The sequence below is a fragment of the Cataglyphis hispanica genome, chromosome 5 (assembly GCF_021464435.1).
Source record: "Cataglyphis hispanica isolate Lineage 1 chromosome 5, ULB_Chis1_1.0, whole genome shotgun sequence".
Taxonomy (NCBI): domain Eukaryota; kingdom Metazoa; phylum Arthropoda; class Insecta; order Hymenoptera; family Formicidae; genus Cataglyphis; species Cataglyphis hispanica.
In genome coordinates, this window is record NC_065958.1 from 3,287,364 (window position 1) to 3,313,214 (window position 25,851).

The 25,851-nt window shown below is 35.9% G+C and overlaps 1 protein-coding gene across 9 annotated transcripts in view; it reads right to left on the bottom strand.

Moving 5' to 3' along the window:
- LOC126849663 (glutamate receptor 1) overlaps window positions 1-25,851 on the bottom strand; it is a 215,976-nt gene that overhangs the window by 68,342 nt on the left and 121,783 nt on the right. For all 9 annotated transcript variants that reach the window (XR_007687423.1, XM_050591707.1, XM_050591710.1 and 6 more), the window contains one exon: window positions 238-365. Coding sequence is in view for 8 of the 9 variants with exons in the window: in XM_050591707.1 (XP_050447664.1) it covers window positions 238-365 (128 nt within the window). In the remaining variant the exon portion in view is untranslated. The remainder of the gene's footprint in view (window positions 1-237; window positions 366-25,851) is intronic.

A 25,851-nucleotide genomic window follows, 5' to 3' on the forward strand; every position in this document is an offset into this window, starting at 1 on the left:
GCAACATACATAACGGCTCATTACATAATTGGACACGGAAATACCCAGAGCAGTGACGTAAATTCTGTATGAATACATATTTATTAGGAGATATACATAACTAGTATCATTCTGATATAATTCCAAGAAATCAAGTGTCATATAAGGATTGAAAAGAATGGATAAAAATATAAGATAATAGAGATGCGAGCTATCTTAACTATACAAACCTAAAAGGAAGAATAATGACTTGTTTACCTTTTCGGGAAACCAGGGTGTCACGAATGGCATCTGGAAGGTGTTGCTATAAGAATGCAGCGTATCGAATGAGTCTGGACTCACGGCGCCCAACATTGAAAACACGCCTCTGCTAAACTGGTTGCAGACTGTAATACGAAAAAAATACCGCTTATTATTATTGAAAAATAAAAAAAGAATCGTAAATGATATTTTTAAAATATTTAGAAATATCGCAAGTCTTGGAAATTTACTTATCATATCTTTATTTATTATCGCATTTTTATTTTAACTTTATGGAATTTAAATAATATTAAGATTCTGTCAGATATTAATTTTTTTTTTAAATGCTACACGATATATTCGTACGACATTGTTATTTATATACTGTTATTATTTAAAAACCAACAAATATGCGTAGCGTGCGCTTTATTAAGATCGAGCGAACGTCATATGATAGGTAATCTCGTTGACCATTATGCGTGGTCTTCCACAAAGCACAATAATACCGCAAAAGTGTCAGCTTGCGGTACATACTGAACACCTGCTGGATAGATCCGTTTTTATTAGCACGATGGAGACAAAAAGGATTACCAATAAAAACAGCGTATGTGGCGGCAAGCCACACAAATCTAAATTTCATTACCACACTAACAAAGTCGCTTTTAATAACGCGAGATAAACGATTGAGTAAGGAAGCTAACAATGAACCGAAATGTATGCTTTGTTAATCACGCGCGCAGGCGTTTATACTCAATAATTATATTCTACTAGTTTTATCACAATCGTCCAAATGGAATATCATTATTTATAAAATTTCAATATGATTTTTATTTTAAAACAATATTTTGCCATGTGAAAATTGTTGAACATTATTTAATAGCATGGTCAACGTGTATCGCACAAAAACAATTTTTTTTTTATTCGCATTCAACGTTCAGCGTTAAACCAATATTGAACTTTTATAAAATTCAAGCGAAAATGGCAATACATGAAAAAAGAACAGATGTTATGTTATTGTTGCTAAAAAAAACTGAAGTTACAATATATTATATGCGCGCACACACAGTTATCATTATTATTGTATCTTATGGTTGAGTATGATTCGATAATATGATAATATCGAGCTTTGATGTCAGGGTGTTAAACCGCAATAATCGATATACCGGAGATAAATGGCGATGATGGACAAAATGCGATAAAACGTATAGAAGAACGATAGAAGGAAAAAGGAAGAGTGACAGAGATAGGATATCGGCTGCACCGATTGCGAAGGTGAGGGAAGATTCAAACGGTTGGAAGCGATCCAAAGGGAAGGTAGGCGGCGGATAAAAGAGTACTGGCGAGGAAAAAGAAACCGAGGAGGAGCTGCAGGAGCTGCAACCCCTACAAGTTAATCGCTAAAGAAGAAACTGACAAGACTTGTGGTCGGAGATTTTTGCGCCGTTCGTCTAAATGACTGAGAAACGGCGGTATTTTCTCGATGCTTAATGTGAATAACATTGCGAGCCCTGCGCTCTAACAAGCTATGTAACCCGATAATCATGGTTACCTTTTTTACCTTACGTTTTTTCCTTTAATTGAGAAATACTGTTTAAGCATTTTTATTTTCTTTATATAGTATATTTCTCTTTAAACATTTTTGAAATATGACTATAAATTATCGATATTTAACATTAAACAGTTAAAAAAATTAATTCAAATATTTTATATTTTTCAAACGCAATCAAAATATTTTCTTCAAATTTAAAAAAATATAAAGAATGAAAAAATCATTTAAATTTTTTAATGTTTCAACATTTGTTAGAAAACAGGTTCAATAAAAATAATTCATATAGACATAACTAAGCATACAATAAATTGCGTTTAGAGTTTCTTTTTTGATTAAAAAAAAGTGCCTTTTGAAGGCCTACTCATTAGATCTACGAATTACAGCTGAAAGCAGAGACTTATTATTTATTTTGTTGTTATCATTACTGCACGTGTATAATTTCGAGTTGCGCTCACAGCCTACTTTATTTTAATTATTCTTTTATGTTCGCCCTCACGCCCAGCGTTCGTCCAGGACTTGGACTAGAAAAGAACGAAGAAAAAAAGGGCGGAGATAGAGACTGACGCAGTTTTTATTTTTGTTGTTCCGCGGCTATACCACGTGTACGTGCAGTAAAGCAGAATTCAGAGATCCGGCGGCGCAACGGCCGGCATTTATTGTGGCCACCCCGAGGGTGCATTTATATTCATAAGCATAATGGGGCATCGTGATATATGCTCCCGTGCCTTGGTCAAGAATGTCCCTTCGCTCTTTCGTCATTATTAATTCCGCGTACCGTCGCGGTCGCGCTAACACTTGCCAACATTTGCCGACGGTCATAAAAATTCCGCGCGTCCTCTTCTTTAAATCCGTGAAAGAGAAAGAGAGAAAGAGACTCTGCATCTAATTGTAAGTTGTAACTAACACACATACATATTTTATTTATATGATTATAAAAACGCTTAAAATTTATTAAATTTTATTTTTTTTAATATATAAAATATATATTATACAATATTTTATAAATGCATGTATATATACATATATATATAATATAGAAATATCTAACTGCGTTCATATACGTAACTTTATGCATATATGTGTGTGTAAATTAATCCGGAAACTTTGAGACATACGTACAGTGCACTAAATAAAGCATATAACAGCGGCACGCTGTCGGCGTAAATTTCTTTTTAGCATACATAAATTTCACTGAAACTACCAATTAACGGGGTAGATATAACTCGCTAAATTTTAATTACTTTTCTAAATGTTGCAATTTAATATGAATTTAAGCTGAATATCTATAATTTGCTATTCTTTTCATTCCACTTTTTGCAATTTTTATATTAATCCGTTAATATGCACTTTTGCATAAACTTTACAAGAAATATTGCAATCCCGATTGTCTAGGCTGTCATCTTATTTGTTCCAATATATCGTGAAAGTTTCAAATCAATACGCAATCCCGTGTACGGCATACAATGAGCATACCAAAGTTGCATCAAGTATGCGAAAGGGATGCTCGATCAAGGCATAGGCGGCAGATGGTCGCAGTATTATCGACTCTATGCATTGGCTCGCGACTGTGAGCTGCGGTGTGTACGCGCGTGTGTGTGTGTGTGTGTATGTGTATGCGTGAACAAGTTTAGCGTCTATTATTATACTAAATATATCTACTTGCTCCAGCCAGCCTGGGTCAGGCTAATGATGCCGGCAAAGTTTGCATACTGCACGGACAGATGCTACGTTCATGCAGATGATACTTCCACTATCTAATTTCGTTATACATATGTATAGCCGATAGTACAATACACGTTATCCAACAGCTAAATGACAACGAATAGCTGATAATAATGTAATAGTATAAAACATCCAAGCATCCTTTTATTAAAGATAGTTTTTACACAACTACGTAAACTAAAAAAGTTATTGTGATTATGCTATTAATCTTTTAAGATTTGTTTTTGATTATTGATTAAATATTTTTTCTTTTTTTTTTTCCTATTTTATTAATGAATCACTTATCGAGTCTCGTTTGATTTTTTTACGTAAAAATATTACAAGTATAACTGTCTGTTTACAAACTATATTTTACACTTCAACTTTTGTCGGTGAGAAAACCGGTTTGGAAGTGTCGATGATACGAGATAAGTTTATTCAAATCCTGGTCTCGACTAGAAAATCCACTCCTCTTTTGCTTAGTTTATGTTCTAAGGCTTTCACATTATTTTTGGTTGAAAAGTTTGAGGAGGCCATTTCATAACTTAGAGATCATCAACGGTAACACTTGCCAGAGAGAGAAAGAGAGAGAGAGAGAGAGAGAGAGAGAGAGAGAGAAAGAGTACGCAGAGGTAGAATGGAATATCGCGCAAAATTATTTTTTACTCTCAAAGTTTCAAGTGCCTATCATAATGTAACCGAGCGGTCCTCTCAACTAGGTCGCGATGATGGTGTCGGCCACCTTCAGCAGGCAACTAGACGAATCTCGGCTCCACAGTACGTAAGACTTCTTCCGCCACAGTAAACTTAGTAAGACTGATTACGTTGTCGTACTTTAACCTTGGACGCTATAATTTCACGCCGTGGAAACATCTATACCCTTCGAGGAATGATTATTTATAATGGACATAGGTGGCTTGATAATTACAGATCTTTATAGTTTAAAGGTATAATTATCGAAGTCATATACATTCTTGTATTCAAGGTGAATACGGAAAATTGTTACTTATTATGTCTATTATGTATATTTTCAAGATTGTATTTTGCAGTACTTGAACTACCATGTATAAAAATTGTATAGCCTAATGGATTTTTAAATTACAAAAATATTTTTAAGTTACAAAAGTATGTGTGTGTATGTGTGTGTGAAAAAAAGAGAAAGAAAGAGAAAAGGAGAGAGAGAGAGAGAGAGAGAGAGGCAGGGAGAGAGACAAGAAGTGAGAAAAAAATACCCCCCCTTTCTCCATAATTAAATACCTGTGTCGCCGGCATTATATTTAGCAATTGTAGAACAACTAATTCCAACTAGCGCGTTCACGAACCATTTAACTTGGTAACTTGTCCTATCACGCATGTTCCTATTTGTCCTTTAGCAGTCGCGGCGTTCGTGTGTGTAGATGTATTGGTGCGCGGAGGTGCGATGCAAATACGCGGGCATGCACCGACCTTATCAGAGCACTGTTTCCTGGCCCACTCCGTATCCGTATGAAGTTCCCGTACAATAGACAAAGTTTCCGCGACCCAACGATTATCTCGATTTGAGCCCGGCGCTTGGCGGTGCATACGAATTCTATAGAAATCGCTAAGAGCCGAGATACTCTTAAGTATGTGGTCGTAAACTCCGCGGATGATCGTGTACGCATGTTACACGTAGTAGGCACAATCATCGTGACGAATAAAACTATTTGCTGTTAAATGCCAACGTAGTAACTAAAATTGCAAGGCCTTCGCACAAAAATAAAGAAATTTCCAAATTTCTCGCGGTGAAACTTTATATAAACCGTTCGTAAACCATAACGCACACTGTATCAGATGTTATAGATAACGGCTATGAAAGAGATAGTGGTATAATGATGTTTCCAATTAAAACTTGAAAATACACACTAATGAGGGAATGTAGATTTGCGTAAAGTTCGGACAGAATCGTTATAAAGTTTGCTGAGATCGTTCAAAGATCTCCCACATTTATGTGCTCGTGGTCGCGCTTTTTTTACTTCGACGCAACTTTCTATTTTTATCTTCATTGCGACTAAGTTTGCTCTCAAATAAAAGAACACGATTTAAAATGCTTGAATTCAATTGCCATTATCAATCGCGCGAGTATTATCACGAAACGCGAATCAGAACCGGTCGCGCTTTCGTTTCTTGAAAAATCTTGGAGCGCGGAGTTTTCATTTTGACGGAGGCTAAAAGTCACGGCAGGAAGTAGCCATTATTCTTCTCGGACGATATGTAGGAGCGAAAAACGCGTAATAACACCGAGGAATTTTCCGAGGACCGAGTCCGATTTTCCCGCCGCCACCCTGCGGCGGTCTCCGCCTTCCCAGTCCATAGGTACTTTTTTTCTTTCCTTTCCTTTGGTTTTCCGGGCGAGGTGAAACTTTCTCCCCTTCTTTCGTGTCTTTAGACACGTACACGCCGGCATAGGGATTCACCTGTGCGTGAAAACAGACGGGGCACGAAGTCGACGAGAAGAGAGCTTGGAAGGAGGAGTCTTATTGTAGTGGGATTTAAGAGAATTCAGCACGGCACGGAAATTCTGAACAGGTCTAGTCCTTGCTTACAGCCGCGCACTTCGCGAAACATCTTGCGGGCATCTCGACGAACGTCTGACAGAATCTGGTGACGAGGGTGAAAATAGCATTTGTATCGACATGCCGGAATCGACAAGAGCTTGCGACTGTTGCGAGTGCTTCGTATTTGCACATTATGTGTCTCATATTTTATTGTACATATATATGTGTGTGTGCGTGTGTACGTGTATGCATATATGATGTTACGATGGAGCTATAAAGACACAGACGTAAAAATGTATTTCAAATTTTCACGAGTTAAAAATTTTTCAAAAATGTAACAATAAATTTCTGATACTTGAAAAAACATTGAAAAAATATCGAAAATTGTTAAAAGACCTGCTGTGCAAAGTTTAATTTCCAAAAAGTAATCGCTTTCCAGAAGATAGTCGACCCGCGGTAATTGAAACTGGTCGTTCGCCCTTCTGTCTCGTTTTACGCCAGATCGAACGCGGTAAGAAGTATTCTGTACCTGACAGGATTTCGATGGTAAAAAAAAAAGGATATATAGAGTAGCTCGTTGAAGAAGTAGGGGGAAGGGTGTATGCTTAGACAGGTTATCCAGTTATTTATATAGAAGACCATTATGTTGCCAAGATTAAAATTATTTTTCACGTACGTACACAGAATTATCCATATTGGCGATTGCGTCGCACCTTATTATCGCATTATATTTGCATTAGTGGTCAGTGAACGTTGACATTAAAGTAAACGACGTTTTCGTATCCTGTAATTAAAATGCCGGTGGCCGCATTTGGCGACACCGAATTCTGCACGGTTGCGGAAACGAAATTCCTTCAACCGTCGCAGCCCTTTTATGCGTTATTAAACGAAGTGGAACCAAAAACATCTATTCTCTCGCTGAAATTTTCTATTACTTTCCACTTCGCCGGTAACCTTTTAATTAATGTATTCACGGACTATTCATATCCTTTTCTGTAACACGCGCTATATAAAGCGTAGAGAACTTATGATTCTCGAAGAAAAGAAAGAGGCATTCTTCAAAGGGCAAAGATAATTTTCCATAAAATTAATGTTACTTGTTCTCAAGTGTCTCAACAAATCATTGTTAAGCCGTAATTATGCAACGACCTATAAACGCCATTTATACAGCTTAAAGTATATTTTAGACCACCGCCGTGCAATGTAAAATACATTGTCACATTTGCTGTCACATGTACCTATATATATAAGACCATAGGATTTTTCTCATGATAGGTCATGCATAAAACTATTATACTAAAGTGAGAATTACATATGAAAAGCCTGGATAGAGAAATTTCAGCTAAACACACATGTGGTAAGGTCAATGTCATCAAATAAAATTATAAAATACAAACATAAAAAAAATATCTAAATTAAAAGATATTATTGTAGAAATATAAAATCAAATTAAATTTTTAATAAATCAAAACTTATTATTTTTATGTTACATCTTTTAAAATTAAGATAAAGATATAGAGCAATTATTGCCGTTCTCCTATATTTTACCTCATATTTTTTCTTCATATTCAAAGATATTTACAGACTTATTTATGATTATAAATTTCTCAATACCAACTCAATACCATTTTGTTTTTTGACATCTAGAACAGATAAATTTTAAAAAGCTTTATCACGCATAGTATGGTAATGGTGCGCTTTAGCTTGTAAATGAAATGAAATGAAAAAAACGTGATTCCGTGGTGAGAAAATTGCGCCGTAGATTAATCACGCAGTGACACTAGTCGAAGCTTGTGCGTGTCGCGTTTCCTCGAGACAAACGACTGATGCTGGTCGTATTCGTAGATCCTATCGCTTCGACGATAAAACCGTCGGGTCTCCTTCGCCATTCTATTTGTAAGGGCTCACCCTCGTTCTTTTACCCCTTTTCTCAAATCCCCCTGCGTTCGGTCTCGGCTGATTCTTTCTCCGTTTCTCTGCCTCATGATGTTTTCGCTCAGTCCCCTCTTTCCCGATTGCCGTTCCTTTTTTTTTTCTCATTTTACACCTCGGGAAGACCAGTAGCCGACTTTGCTACAACGGCTTGGAGTAGCGATTGAATTTGTAAGCTCGCTCGTGCGGGAAGAACTGCGTTTGGTCGCGCGTATGTACGATGGAATAACGACAGCGAATAAGCCAAGCGAATCATTTGACCGTAACACACGTCCGTTTTCGCGAAAGAAGCGATCGCTCGTGGTGTACGTGCTCTTCATGTAAACGTCGAACAATGCTATTCGGCCTTGAAAAGGCCAGTCTCTTTCATAAAATTCGAAATCACGTCAAATTCGATCATCGCAATTCTAGATATATCATTCGGGTGCTGTCAGCCGGAATGCAATTCTGTAATACACCTCTCCGTTCTTTGTAAACTACAAACATAAACCTAATTTGATTTGCAAATCTTGAATGGCGAGTTTCGTTTCCGTAGTGACAGTAAATAAGTATGTTATGTTATAAAAAAAACAATGTATCTTAAGTAACCTCTTGCTAAAGAAACAATTACAGATAATATTTTCTCGCAAAAAAAATTAATTTAATTAGTATTTATAATACTTTAAATTTCAATGTGATACGTACATTGCGGATAGAATTTTTGCAAGATTAAAAAAAAAAAAATGAAAATAATTCAATTTAATCTTGCGTTATATCGGATAGACATTTTCCTTTATACCCTCTATGTTGCAACAGTTAGGTACATCTGTCTACATTTAATTAGTCAAGAGTGTTCTATCTGTAGCGACGATTTCTTCAACCGTATACATGTCGAGTAGGATGAAACTAGGTGACTAGTTTGATCGTAAGCGCGACCGGAAATCAATCTTACTTGAGCCATGACCGCGAATACAAACCATGGTCTAAAGCTCTTAGTATACCGCGAACTCTTTGATGAAAGTTTAATTAGTTTACTCGAGATGAATTATCCATAATTGCAGTAATCGAGTAAATCCAATTTACATATTTCTTCCGTCCCTCCCCCACTCAATTTTCGTATTCACATTGTTCCAATCGCAAGTATCGAGCTGTTCCTAACCATACAAACAAGATTGGTTCGCAAACTTCGAATAGAGGAATATGCACGATCTTATACATAGGCGAACATCAAACGCAGGCGAATTCAGTGAGCCGTTTAACTGTGAAGAGTAGAAGCTCGACTTGGATACTGTGGCTTGAACGCAAATAGATAGCCTAGATATTACTATCCCAAATCTTCACAAAGGTACTATTTATTCACATACAACATGTTTAGAATAAAGTCAATAATATTTCAACCGAATAAGCAATATCGATAATGTGTGCACGATCAATACCATCTATTCTGCAAATGGCTAATATCATTTTAATGGTGCGAAAATGAATAAATAAAAAGTTAATATGATAAGATATTTAAAATTTAAAACATTAAAACATTGAAATTTTGACCATTGATATAGGATTATTCTTTGATATAGGATTTAATTAAAAACGGTCGTTAATTTTTGGCTTCATTTTATACGTAATATAATTTTTCCGCGGTTTGTGTATTCTTTTATGAATAAAAAGGGGTAATATTCTATTTAGTACGCAAACTCACGCGCGCATACATTTTTATAAATTCGCTTTGTAGAAGCGAGCGTGGACGACTCTAATTCCGGACCGATGGACATTAAAGTAGCGGATGCAGCACGTCATTTGATGCCGCGCATCATTCCGCCTGCAAAGAAACGGAGAAAACGTGGACTGGCATGCAAATGCAACTTTATATTCTTCTTTTGACACTGATTCTCCTCCGTTCTCTCGTTCTCATCTCACGCGATCACTATTTTTCGTATTTATCTGCATAGCGTACGTGTACGCTACGCAAATGCATATTCGCGTAATACGAATAGATCCCGTCTAATACGAATAGATGCCCATCGAACATATTGCCATTTATCACTATCATTCGGATCTCATCGCCTTTCGTTTCCATTCCTGAAAAGGAGCTAATGCGCCTTCATCCGTTCCTTTAGTCGAGTAGTCTCCAACTATCCTTTTTCCAGCTGGTTGACAGGCGAAAACGAGAACGGCGAATGATGATTAGCATGAGAAAAGTTCTTTTATTCCACCGTATGTCATAGTGTAATAAATTTTCCATTTAGGTAACCACAAGTATCATGTTTACCATGAAGTATGTGAAGTACATATAACTAACTAGCGACGTAACATTGAAATATTGATCGGATGTCGAAAAAAAGCGAGAGATGACGTTATCGCGCGCAGATATATCGCGCGAATTCGACCGAAAACCCCTGACGGGCTTTCCAAAAATTATCGGCCGGCCGAGGTTCGGCGAGCCCGAAATCGAACGGCCGAAATTCTCGATATCGGCGGACATATACGTAGGACCCTTATAAGACCGTTATCGGCGTCGTTAAACCGTCGACTCTAATAGCGATTTCGATATACTTTGGATCGTGTCCCGGTCCCCGTCGTCGGGGATATCCGCTCGCGAATCCGGGTTCAGCGGACACCCTCCTTCGTGACCTGTCGCAGGATTTGCCGCTCCAATAAAAGGATTAACGGAACGAGGGTTAATCCTAGTGGAAGGACCGCTCTCACACTCTTCGTGTTCTTCCTCCACCCTCTTCCCCTCCGCTTCTTCTTTATCCTTATTACAGCTCTACCTATATTGCTGTCCGATTAGTGGCTCTGTCCCATCCTATTGGCTAGAAACTTCGATGCCGATAACGAACAATTATTTTCGTTTAAAGTCTTGCATTTACCTTACGCTTCAATTTCGATTTGACGTTAGACAATTGAGAGATCAGCTTTATATATAATATAATTTAACAATAATTTAACATTGAGTAATCTAAACATAGTTATCAAATATATTTCACAATCAACACAAATCATTATTTAAAAAAAATTCATTTTATTTGAACTGAGTAATTAATTTAAAAAATTCTAAAAGATGATGATTAACCAATATTTATAATTATTGTGATGATTGAGTTATTCTCAATGCGATATTAATAATTATAAATAAATAAAATTATGAATAATTCGATAAATATAATATAATAAATATAATATAAACATAAAAAAATACACATTTTCCAGTAATACATGTGGATAATGACATGTGGTCATATGTATTCTCGTATTACGTAGGCATGTTCATATTACGTAGCTGTAATACGAAGATACAAGATTATCGTCTGACATAGTTGTAGTACACTGCGAAATATGTGGCAGTTAGGGTCGAGGAAGTTTCAGATAAAATCCATAGGGAACGTATATCGAAAAACGATTAAGAATAACCAAAGCGGACGAATATGAGCCAGCGGTAAATTTTCCCAGCAGGATTTGTTCCATTAAATGTGGGGATTATTATTATCGAGGAATATTCAGAATTTCGGTCGGCTGATCGATCGTATCGTATTATGTTTACAATGACAAGAGTCCCACGATACTGTATCAGCCGAACTAATGCTATCATGGTTTAATTCGATTTTAATTGTTGTGAAGCAATACCTATAATCCATCTTGATTATCTATGCTTGATAAGGGATATTCGCACAAATTTGCAAGGCTTTAAGTATGAAATTTTATATATATATATATATATATGGAAATATCTTGAATATTTTCAACAAAATAATTTACTTCAATGTTAATTTTCAACATTGCAAAAATATTGCATTCAAGAAAGAAAAATTAAATTGAATCAGGTTAATCTAGCTGATCTTATCTCATTATTCAATAAATATTTTTTTTTTTTCGCTCTCACAGAATAAGCAATAAAGCAAAGATTCGCGTTATGCAACAGTAAAGCAATATCGTTACGTGCTACTCGGTGATCCGCATTGATTAATTCTTGTCGCGTTCGAGAGCATGCAATGCCGATTTTAATTTTGCACGTTCTGAGCCAGGCATCGAGGGAAAGAAACCGCATTGGCATGAGGGCTAAGAGCGAGGGTGAAGAAAAAGTGTCGCGATATTTTATGGGAAAAACTCTTCGCCCTTTCCCGCCTTAAAGCCGCCTCTTACGTTTTTTCCCCTCTTTCAATAGCTTTACTCTCTTTTTCTCTTTCTCTCGCACTCGACTCTGTCTCCAATGTTGTTTCTTTTGCTCCCATTTTTTTTCTCCCTCTTTCCTTCTTGCATCCTTTGTCGCCACTCTCGAAAGCTCTTTCTGCTCCAGATATTCAAGGCAAAGGGGGGCGGGTGGGGGGAGGAGGGGAGAGAAAGGAGGAGAGGGACGGTTTCGGGCGGTTGTAGGTGGTTTGTGAATTACGAGACGTCGGGGAGAGAACGCGAATAGCGTGGAAATTGTACTGAAGCGATAATCCAACGTTCGGAATGTACGTAGTTACCGCATGCACCGTGATATGCACACGCGCCCGCGCACGTTCGCCAAGTGTAAGAAGATTATAACTCGCACGGTGGAAACAAACGACTCGAAGGTACACACGTAATACATTTTAAGTCACGTAATAGAATCACGGATGCACATATTGCCGTTCGCAGACTGCCGTTTTGATTTAAGCATGCATCTAATAAAATTATCATTGATGTAAGTAACAAAATATTTAATAGTTATATATATATATATATTTTTTTTTTCTGTTTATTAAAGTCTATTCAACTTTAGAACGAAATAATATTTAAAATGCGAAATGTTTTCTTCGTATCGTTTTGTATTATTTTTCTCGTAAAAGAAACTTCTTATAGAAATTATCATCCATAAAGTTTAGTTTGTCTGTTACATTTTACGAAACAAAAGAATTGCAAATGTAAAAAGATATTAAATATAAAGAAAGAAAGATGATAGTGTGTACGGATGTAGTAACCGGATGTAATGTGAGCAGAAAACGAAAAGGCAAACGCAATCGATTTCGTAAGATAAAGGTACACGTAACTCTAAAACATCTAGGAAAGTCGCGTCAAAGTTTGTACGTCGCATTTCAATACTTCTTATCCGGCAAAGAAGCGAAAAATTCCGAACACGCTTCAGCCAGTGCTTTTTCGACGTTCAAGTTTAACATTGACGCGACGAGGGGGCAAGTTCATCTTGGAAACGCATTTCCGGTCAAGCCGACAGCCCTTCGACCTTTCTTGCTAAAACTTGGACATTCTGTCCTCCGTTTCGGAAGGACCGAATTCCAGACCGAAAACTTTCCGGTGTCGCGGTAAACGCGAAACTTCTTCGCTTATTTCTCTGGACAAGGGATTCGCATCGTTGAACTCCTGACGTTCATATCCGCCGTATGTTACAATACGGTTAAGTTTTTAGCGGCTGCAATAAAGCGTTTACTCTACATTAATCGTAAATTTGTGAATAATGTTTCATGCATATTGTGAATTTGAATATCGTATGATGTTTTCATAAAAAGATTATAAAATTTATTTATTATTTGTTTAGAATTATTTCTTTTACAGAAACAAAAATTTGAAGGCACACAAATATACATAATTTTGAATATTTTTAATTACATAATTAGTTTGAGGTTCTTGATGTTTCATATACATATAAATGGCATAAGTAAAGTAAACCTTAATATGTCTCTCTGCTAGTTTTTTGCTGTTAGGCAGGAACTCTGTTTCCAGCAACTTTATGTTCCAGCTACAACATGCTATGTTCGAGAACTTTGACACACGATAAAATGCAAAAGTTAAGTAATGTAAATACTAAGTTTCGTCCAAACTGCAATTTAATATCTAGTTGAAGGAGAGAGTCCAACAAGTTTTGCGATTCTTTTCCTTTTCTTCTAAACTTGGACTATTTGTATATAAATCGTAAAAGATGTAAGAAAGAGCCAACTAAATTAATTTAGTAAACGAATAATATTTTATTTATTATTTCGTTATATAAATTCAACATATTTTCAAATTTACAATTTATAAATAGAATATTTGTACACTTTCGTGATATTTTTTGATTAAAGAAATTCATGACGTAGATGCGCGAGATGGAGCGTAAATAAGCAATAGCGCAATAACTCGCATTAAATCCTGAACTACTATAAACTTTTAATCACAGCGAATGACATTTCGCTTTCGAAATATTACGCAACTCCATGCCCTCCCATCACCGCTAAAACTTGAATGTCCCGCTCGACGTCGCGGTAGGACCAAATTCCAGGGAAAACTTTGCGTCGCCGTAAATGCAGAACTTCCCCGTTCATTTCCATAAAGCCAGTGCCACGTCACTTAACCTCGGCGAGGAGGTATATATATTTAGATGCACACGTGGGATACGTACATGTGCGTTTATATATGTGTATCGCATTGCCGTCTCCCACGCCGCGTTTGTCTTCATTCAAGTCGGTAGGTACGACGGGAAAAAAATGGTGCGGCAAATAGGTGGAAAAATGGCTGAGAAAATGGTTGTCTTGGCGATTACCGGTAAGAGGAATAAATCGTCGAGGTCGAATTCCGTTAATTTTTTCGCGAACAGAAGTAGCGTGCATTCTTTCGGCGAGCGATTGTTTTGCTCCTTTGTGTCTCATCATGTACGTCATCTACTTTATGTACCTTTCAAATAACTGCGATACACGCTTTCTTGTTATTATCAATGTTTATATTTTTTTTAATTTTAAAATACATTCTCAGCTCTTTACAATAATATTAAATAATATATTAAATATGTAATATATCTCTTATTCTAGTTGTTTTTATTGTATTTTATATTTTATTAAATGTGGCGTTGCACACGATTTTAGAATCTAGGCCTGTATGAAAATGCAACATCGCATGATGAGTGTCAGTTGGCAAATTTTCTTAATAGATGACGCACGATCCGATCCACGCTGACAGGAAACGCGCCATTATAACGAGACAGAATTGACGTATGGAGCTGTGATACCGTGACGGATGAGATACGTACGTGCCGGCGCCGCGGCTAGAAATAATTTTTTCCAATTTTTCATGAAGCAAAACGTTCGATCCGACCGGAACGATAAGGACTCCCGCATAAATCGCGCGCTGCAAGAGCGAGGCCGCGTTATCGAGCCAGCGACAGTATGGCCGAGCGCGAGCGGCCCTTGATAAAATTCTGTCATTTTTATCAGCGAGTCGCTCGCAGAGGTTCGTTAAAGAAAAAAAAAAAAAAAAAGGAAAAAATCGAGTTGCCAGGTCAGCCTCGTCAGGCCGGATTATCAAGACTCGGCTGGTTTTGCGACGGCAGCGCGATTATCCATTGCGACGACAAATCGCAGCACAAATTCTATTGTAGAAAGTTGCGCGCAACGAGTGTCAACCGTTCCTCTACAGCGCGTCTCAATAAATTACAATGCCATGCCGATCGATCCCTTTGTTTCGGATGCTTCGTTTACAGCGCGCTCCCATTAACGAGGACGCAAATAAAATCGTCCTCAATTCCCACGAGTCTAATTTCATTGTCGTGTGGATGCGTAAAACTGCATTTCGCGTTTATTTGCTTGGATAACGCGCCGTTCCTGGCGACATTCAACGTTTTTGCGAACAATTTGACGAAAGCCGTTTACGATCGTGAGAAATGTATTGATTCAGCGTGTATTGTAACAAGCAAATAAATTGTTTAAAAAATTTTTATAAACAAATATAATCCTTTTTCTCTTTTCTTTTGTACGAAAAAGATATAAAAGCAAAAATTAATTGATAATTAATTAATGAAAACCAATCTTTTTTATACGCACTATATAACGCATTTTTGCTAAAAATAAATATATCTACTTATATTCACTATTAAATATATCTAAACCTATCTACCATTAACATATTTCTAGAAATATAATCTTCTCTACATTTCAGTTAACCAACAATTATATAAAGGACATCCGATTTATAATTTGAGCGACATACATATGAAATTTCACATCAATTAACATCATCCTCCGTCGGTCTTGTCGTTAGCGTAGAGGACCGCTCATAAATTAACAAAACAATTAGCCTTAACGCGCCGTCCACGGAATCTTATGAAAATGCAGGACAAAACGCTTCTCTGGTCTCACACGACTTCCGCGGTATTCGCGTTACGATGGTCCCCTGCAAATTCCGCTCGTGGAAACGGTCGGCGGGATAGGACGGGAGAGGATGGGAGAAGGGACAAAACTGGCCGGGATTACCGGGCCGCGGGTGACGACGGAAGGCCAAGGAGAGAGCAAGAGGGAGAATGCCAGGAGTTGGGCGAGGGTCGAACATTAGAATTCATGCGGAGACATTTGCGGTCCGGCTCCTAACGACCGGGTGTAAAAAGCCGGCCGAAGCCGCGAAGTGGAAGGCGGGTCGGACGGGAGTAGCTAGAGGGGATAGGACGAAAACGATGACGAAAAAGAGAAGGATGGGATGCGGTTATATGCGGGATGAATAAAAAATGATATGTTTGAAGGGAAGGAAAACGAGAGGGAAATGAGGATACGTGCGTGAAATCAGACGCTCGTTACATTAACGACGAATCGCACGTATCTCATTGCCAGCGATTCTTTTAAATTCTTTGCTTCTCACCAGAGTTTCTCGCACTATTCCACACTATAATTTCATATGTCAATTATTTATGTACTATTGAAGAACTGAGGATAATGCAAATGTAAATCGAACTTCTAGACAAAACTTTCTAACATATATCTCTTAGATATATCAAAGTTTTCCTTATGTTGTGTTTTTTTGTGTTTATTTTATATTTTAAATATCTTTTGTATATATATATATATATATATATATGAAATTCAAAATGCGATTATCTGTCAGAATCTTGTCGGACTAATTGCTTCTGTTACTACTGCCGAAATAGCACACCCACTTCCTAACATGTCACGATAAGTTTTATCCAAGTTTATATTTAAGACATTTTTAATTACTTTCTCAGTTTATTCCCTAACTTCTCCGTCATGATAATTTCAAAGTGCAGTTCAAAATTTGAAAGCAATTAATTTGAGAAGTTTACATAAAAACTCGTTAATTACTTGAGAACCCATTACGAGTATTGAATAGAATAGTAGTACAAATTAAATAAAAATAATAATGGAGCACACATACAATAATGAAAAATGAAGATAACTGCTTACACAGAATATAACACACGAAGCTTTCAATTGATATGAAAAGTAAATGGAAATTGTGAGACAACATGAAACAATGCATGTTGCGACATGCATATAGATGGAATATCTAAGCGGTCAACTTGTCTGGCACACACGTGACACATTTAAAGATTTCATTTATTAATTAAACAATAACACAGCGCAACTGGCGACGGCTAGTGAAAGTGTTAAAAAATACAACAATGGAAAAAGATGTTGACGTAGTATGAATAAAAGATTGCATAGTTGAAGCAAGATAAAGTGAGCAGGTAAATTGCATTTTAACGCATAGTTACATCGCAGGAAAATTTAATGCAACCTGACTTACTGTAAATGTTTACCCTCTCTCTTGATAAAAATGTTATATTTTAAAAAATAACTCTTGCTTATCTTAATCCGTCAATAATTTTTATGTCAAGTGTCTCTTTTAATTAATAGTTAATTGCGCAAAATGTGATGCGCATGATTAGAGGAAATGTGTTGAATTATGTGTAAATTTGCCGATACATTGAATTCAATCTAACAAGCGTGCATTCTATAATATCATGTATAATTATATTAATTATCTCAAACTTGCAAAATAGGAGGGCAAATCAGACATCAAAATGAAATTGAATCATAACCAAGGATTATATGTATTATTCCCATATACGGATAGCATGTTTCTCAAAATTACATTCATTAATCAACCGTAACGGGTACAAGACTATCGGACGAGCAATTTTTCACGACGGCTTTGCTTGTAACAAGATTTGTTTATTTGGGAAATGAACGCAAAACTAAAACGGATGTAACGAAACATCCGTCAAACTGGGCAAAAAATTAAATGCTGACTACAAAAATAAAAAAAATAAAAATGGCATAGCCATAATATTCATCACATGGGTCAAGCGCAAAGAAAATAAGGACACCTGGAATATAATATAGACAGTATCCGCAAGAGAGAGAAAAACAGAGAGAGAGAGAGAGAGAGAGAGAGAGAGAGAGAGAGAGAAGATGCAAATGTACCCATATCTATTTATCTATGGAACGAACTCTGGACAGAAGTTATACGAGGGGACGAGCGACGGATAGAAGTTATACGAGCTTGCGCCGAGTTAAGGACGAGCTTGAACTTTCCCTAGTCGGAATGCGCCTCGGCTTGGTCGCGGGAACTCAAGCTCGTTAGGTATATCCGCGCTCGTAAGTACCTACGATTGCATGGAATCCAAATAAGGATGGAGACTGGGGTTACAATCGCAAAATCCCTTTTCATTGTAGAATTCTACCTTTTCACGACGTTGCACGTCCTTCGACGACACTTGATACTCGTAGCTAACCCACCATGTTGTCAAATTGTCATTTTTGCATCAGTGAAAACACAGTTAATAATAAGAGGTACAATAATAAATAAACAAAGCTCCTTAGCTATGTTTTTAATTAATACTAATATAAAACATTATAAACGCGTGCTACGCGTTTTTTAGACACTAATTTAAAACTAAGATTATTACTCCAGCAATCGCATATAATTTTATATATATATATATATATATATATATATATATATATATATATATATATATTTTGGTCTTTTCAGTAATTGTGATTTTGCCACATGACAACTAAACCATTCTGAAGTGGAAGAGTCTTGACAAAGGAAAAGTAAGTAAAGTTTAATTCTCCCGTCATGAGAAGCCATGCTTTGTGCGAAACGCCTTCTAATTCTCGCGACAAGAGTTCCTACCGATCCCCTTTCTGAGTTGCCGTATAACCATCCCACCGTAATTAATGTACCACGGTACTTCTACCATCGAAGGGAGGATCAATTTTAAGTTTAACAAACGAGCTTGTAACGTCGCAGACAGTGAAGCCGATCTCCGTCGTTAACTTTCGCACCGCGTTATAATCATAAATTGGCCAGTGAGACGGCAATATAGTGGATTATTGGTGATTAGCCGTAGAGCGTGTTACTTTCTTCTCGATCGATCGACCCTGAACGATCGGAAATGCCTTTGAGATGGCGGCGATTTTTTTACTATTCTCAATCTAATAATATGCTTAAGACCAATATGCAATATGTCACATTAAGATTTTATAAAAAAAATCTCGCTAAAATTATATATCTAGAAAAATAGAAAAATAAATGTATATTAATGTGTGTATGTGCGTTTTTAAATAAATTTTTTTAGCGCTCTTATTATACACAACATTATGCACAAACACAAACGTACAGCTTTATAATTAAAATTCGTTTATAATTAAAATTCAATTTCTCCGAAATTTTTTATTTTACGTTCTATCATTTTATTCTAACGATTTATGTCTCTTTGTTCGAGAAAATTCCGAGGTACGGAATATTACAGCGCGATTATATTCTCGAGAAAGAAACAGTACTATGAGCTGTGTCAACCAAAGTTATTATTATATGTCCGCTTTTTCTTTGTTGCTTCGAACGTTTAACTCGAAGTCGGCAAGCGGACAAAGTATGGAGTATAATTCACTTCGTTTGATTTATTTCGTCCGATTTATCTTGTTTACATGGTTTTTTTTTCTCTTGACTTTGGTTCTTTGATATGCTTTACGCGTAGCAATATCGCGAAAAAGATCGTTTCACGAGAACTCTGCGACAAGCGTCAAACATCCTCTCTTTTTGAGTTTAAAAATATATTTTTCTTTACATATCATAAATTATAGATGCTTACATCTCTTTCTACTTTATCCTTTGGCAAATATATCGCGAAAATATTAGGCCAATTAGGATATATATATATATATATATATATTTTTTTTTTTATATATATATGTATATGATGTCTCCGTATGTACATGTGCGTCTATTTTTGAATGAAATCATCTTCTATCAACGCACTTTTCCAACAACTGACAAGCATTTTCATACAATTCAGTACAAAGTTCTCGGTAAAGAAGAGGAAAGCTTGGTAAAAAGCGCTTCAGACAAGCAGAGAGAGAGAGAGAGAGAGAGAGAGAGAGAAAGAAGTTTTGGTAAAAACTTTTTTTCTCGATGAAATCGAAAAGCTCACCGCTTGGCAGAATAAATGTCGATAAAAATCATTTCTCTTCATAGACCTACGATCGACCTTTTTATGTCAACGCGTCCAATTTCTGAACTTTGCTTTAATCAGAAGCGCATGAGCTTTGCTTCTCAAAGACGAGCGACCGCTTTTTGAACTGGCGATTATTAATACCGATGAAAATTGATCACTCCTGGCGGGGGCACTTTTCAATCATCAATATTAATTAGCCCGTGAAACCACGTACAAATTAAGAAAGTTCGTCGAACGGAAAAAGAGGAAGGAAAAAAAAACGGGAAAAGGAAAGAAAGGGAAAAGGGTGAGTCCAATGGCAAAGATCATGGATACGAAACGCCGTTTTACTACTTCTTTAATTGTTGTTGCTCAGTTTGCGTAATCTGTATCCGGGATTAAACTTTAAATTCTTCGAATGCCACTATTTTCTTCCTTTCACCTTTTGCGTGAAAATGTCAAAGGTTCGAACAAATTGTCGAAACTAATCAACAATTTCGTGTTCCTTCACGTGGCGATCGGCAAACAATTATTCATCGGAGATAAAGTGGATATCCGTGTTATCAAAGTTAATGAAATTCTTGCTCATCATCACGCGCGACTGCCTTCCTAATCTTAACGAATCGATCTTGTCATCTTCAATCTTAAATGGCTACAGGTTATTTCTCTCTTTCTCTCTCTCTCTCTCTCTATCTTTCTTACACAAAAAATGAAGGATTTTTTATCTTATAGAATTATTATACTTATTCGATGTCGCTATGTAATTCTGATTGTCATAGTTATAACTAAAAATGATTCATCATCGATTCGTAAACTTGACCAAGAGAGATACCCGTAACGCGCCTTTCAATTACTCCGGAGAACTTAATTATTCGTTCCGTCACGCCGATTACCTTCATTCAATCATCGACATTTATGGCGGCGCGGCTGAGGGATTATCCTCTAGCCTCCGATAAGATACTTCCCGATTTTTCTTCGCTTCTGCATCCAATCTGCAGTTCTTATCGATTTCTTATTACTTGAGGAACGGCTCCCTCGTTTCCGCCGGACGTTTTTTGCGTGACTTTCGAGGATGTTGGAACCTCCGGGGGATCGTCACTCGCACGTTTCCATACTACTAGTTCCGTTCCTCGTTCACATTGCTAATTTCCGACGAAGGTACTAAGATGGCATTCGCCATCGTCAGCAACTTGTCTTTGTCTGACGATGAATTCATTAATATTGCACTTCTTCTACGTGTGTAATTTTTTAGAAAAAAAATTGATATCCTAATATAAAATGTATGATAACTATACAATTGATTAAGCATTAAATCATTTATAATATTCTCGCGTATATGAAAAAATCCATACCGCCAGCAAAAGTCTGCATACATAATAATATTGTGACGCCTTTATCGACGTTGCAGATGTTGCAGAATTAATAGTAGTTCATTATATCGCTGCGATTGCCGTAGGAATTAATTATTTCACGAAACTATAGCTCGAATCGTCGATTAATTAAGCGTTGCTACTGAATTAAACTCATTTTCAAGTGCGTAATTAATTGCACGCATCACAGTGTAAAATAGAATACAAGCACAAAACTATCAATTAACACGTCAAACATTATTGCTCTTCGGGACAAGAAATACTTATACGAAGCTACAATAAAGTTTTCCGAATATTTTGAGGTGTGTACATAAAGGATGATCATTTTCCAATATGCAGCTAAAAGGTTTGAGGACGAACGAAAATATCAACGCAATACAAAACAGCGGGAAGAACAAGCGTTCGGAAATAATTTCTCGAAGGCAGCTGTGAGGAGTGAGATTCTGAAGTGAGAACGACGCCGCGAGCCGTGGTGGCTCACCGCGAAAGTTTTAAATGGCCGGGGGGCACAGCAAAGACTCGCGCGGCATCTCTCCTTCAATCTAATTCGAAAGTTTTTAATCGAAAGCGTAATGACCTGGCGTTCGCGAGTTTTCATTGAACGCCGCGTGACGATGTCGCGACGCGAATATCGTCCGTGTAAACATGGCGAGCATATCGGAACGCGCACGTTGGGCGAAAGTTAATGTACAAACAGCGAAACAAATTTGCAACCTCCACTTTCCACAAGCCGCGTAATTCACTAATTGAAACCCAAAACTCGATTATTGCGAAAGGTATATTTTCAAAGCCCTGATTACAGCGTAATTATGCATACGATCACGTGAAGAACAAATCGTGTTATTTCAACGGTACATCATTAATTTCGTATGTATATATTTGGCATTCACAAAACATAAATATAAATATTCTGCATGATATGGTATACAGATATTGGCGCGTGTAGCATTTAAATGATGTCACGATTCCGTTTGTATAACTTTTGCGTGTTGATAAATATGATACACATTTCACACCTGTGCATATATAATTGATTCATTATAAAACACACTGTTTTTTCATATAATATATACACAATAGAAGATACTTTCTCTCTTTTCTGTCACTCGAAATCTGTCACGTACATAATATCGCACATGATCAATCACTTGCCATTACGGATCATCTGATAAATTTCCTCTTAAAATTTTACAGAAAGGTCTAGAATGTTACAGTTATTCTTGTAGATAGATTCGAACATTAAGGATGTCTTAATTTACGCTGATGAGCTTCGATAACTTATGCAAGAAATTAGATAAGATAAATTTCTAAGTACCGCATGACAGATGTGATGTATGAGTGTAAAACTATGCCCGAGTCAATTTCAGCTAAAATTGGCGCCGCGTCGGCCGGGCTCTCAAACTACAGAATAATATACGTTTGCATATTGCGTGTCTGCGCGAGTAACTTTGGAATGGGCCCTTAACCTGGACAGTGTCAAACCACACCACGTCCTTTTCCGTGAGAAATGACAATCGGAAATGACGCGTTCTCAGCTATCCAGAGGCTTGTCTGCTCCCTCGGTAGGAACAAATAGCATTTCTACTCGAGTTTATAGAGTTTTCGTGATATCATTGTCATCAAGTAATATATTATGATTTAAACACTTTCTATATATCTCGAAAACTAATTTTAGTAAACTGGTAGTAATTTGCATACTTATTTTATTACTTTTATTTTAATAATCAGTTTTATTATTAACAATATTAATATAAATTTCTTAATAATTTCTCTCTTTCTCTCTCTAAATATAAATTCTTATGGTACAATAATTAATTTGATTATTATTTATATCTATTATTTTTATTATTAGTGGCAACGTGTATTATTGTTAATTACACAATGCAATATTATAATGCATTGTATAGAAATTTTGGGAGTATTGATTTTAAGTATTTTAATAAATAACAAAAATAAATTCAAAACAATCAATTTGTCTTTTCTCGTTTGTTTTTTTTTTTGCATACTCTATCGTTAGATGTGATGAAACCGATGTATTTTTTATTCCGCGCAGCATGATATTTCTCCGCGAGATCAGAGCCCTTTTCATGCGTCTTCTACTTCTGCAATATCCTCGACTAACTCACCAGTTTAGTCTGCTTTTATAGCGAACGGTTTCCCAGCGATACTGGGTGAAAAATATTCTTGTGCATGAACAGGGAACTCCTCCGAGAGACATTACCATTACCACTCATCTGGTTACTCGAGAACCAGAGAATCCCCTCATCTGTCGTTGTCGCCAGGCTAAGTTGCGAGGAACGAAACATTTCTGCGGCAGGTATGTGTAATATATTCATTAAATGAGTAAAACGATGCAGATCTGCGAGAAAGTATACGCGGAATAAAATACGAAAGAAGATAGAGGATGCTTGCGAGTAAATTATGATTTGAAGATAAACCTGAATGTATGTACGTACGAGATTTTGTTTTTTAAATATATGCACATGATTTATACGTTAAATATATTTACTCTCTAAGTATATTAAAGTTTAATTAGTACTAAAATTTTGTAATTAATGTCATTTCTCAAAGAATGAAATATCGATATGTATATATTCATCCATGATTCATAAATATGTAAATATATTTTTGGTTTACTTTAAGAATAAAAAAACACTCTTGTCGAAACTTTTTAATATTTTATTATAAAACCGCGTGTGTCGTTATATTTATATTTGAAATGGAAATACAGAATAATTTTAAAAACGATAAGTTATAAAGATATAATTTGTGTATTCGCATAATGGTGCAACAGAGTTAATGATGTTTGATCCAAGTTGTTAATTACAGAATCCATGCAGCAAGGTTTAAAGATTATGTAGATAAAGTTCGTCGTAACTACATCTCTCTCTCTCTCTCTCTCTCTCTCTCTCTCTCTCTCTCTCTCTCTCTGTGGAAAGAAAGTTTTCCGCCGTCTTGGAACTTTCACGGCATCCTGCTCGCATTTTATAATAAAGATACACTCTTCGCCAACGCGACGGCTTTTCATCGACCTCAGTTTTCGTCGACCTCATCGTGTTTGCCAAAGTAATGCATACTTTCGGATAAACCGCGCGGGAGTTGAACATGGCATCACATCTGACGTCCCGCAAAACTCGACGAAAATGATGTCAAACATTAAAGCGGAATGTCTCTTAAGTAACGATCGATGATATTGTTTAAAGTTTATCTCTAAATTTTTAAAATTCTTTGTGTTCAAAGAATAAGGATATATCTAAATTCCTTTTAACTTTTTAAAGAATATCCCCACTTTAAATATATAGTCAATTACATAATATGATGAATCAAATTTTTTTAGAATCTTTCTTTGTCCATTTATCCCAAGATCTCAAATTAATTTTAAATTTCAAATAAAAAATTCAAAATATACAATTATAAATATATTGCATAAGAATTATAAAATTTTGGAAAAAAAATAGAATATATACTAAAATATTATTTTTTATTAATATGATATATTTTTAATAAAAAATAAAAATGTTTTATTAAACTATACTTTTATACTAACAAATATTTTTTTTCGTACTGACAATTATGCAAATTTCATTTAATATAGTTTTATTTTTCATTTAACAGAGAATATGCACTCTTTTTCTCGCTATCTCTTTCCTTTTTCTAATAATTATTTGAATTACATTTTAATTAAAATGATAATACTTGACTTGGGTTTGCATTGTGTGGATGTGTAAACATTGTAACCATCGTTATCTTTCATCCTCGTCACTCTCACGTCCGCGCAAACCAATGTTTGCATTCGGATTTACTATGCGGGCATATAATCACAGGATTTATCTCGTGCGCATTTGGTTTAGGATAAGAGGATATCGAGTATCTTTAATATTACCTAAAAAAATGAAGCAAATATATATAAGCACGTATTATTAAAAGAATTATAGCAGACTTGTTTCTTTTTAAATGTGCGTTAATTTAATATTTAAATCTACAATATGCGTATGTTTAAAGTAAAAATAAAATTTTAATGTAATTAAATCTCATATATTTAATTCGGTGATTTATTTTATGGATGGTCTTTCCAATAAAGCTTTAATCGAACCGATCTGCTTAATATTTATACGAATATAATTACGAAGTTTATGCAACATAGATTTGCACATGTTTAGTTTAAATTCATAATCAACCTCATCCTTTGAACTGGAAGCTACGAGAGTTATGTTATACATTGATTCACATTGAGATCAATATATATGTATTTGACTATCATTTCATTTATATTACGCAATATTAAATATCATAGCAAATAGTAAAATAGATATATAAATAAACTGTGTTTACTTACATTTTTTATGATAATAAAAAATATAATAAAATTGAATTTCGAGAAGATATACATATAATATAACAAGATCA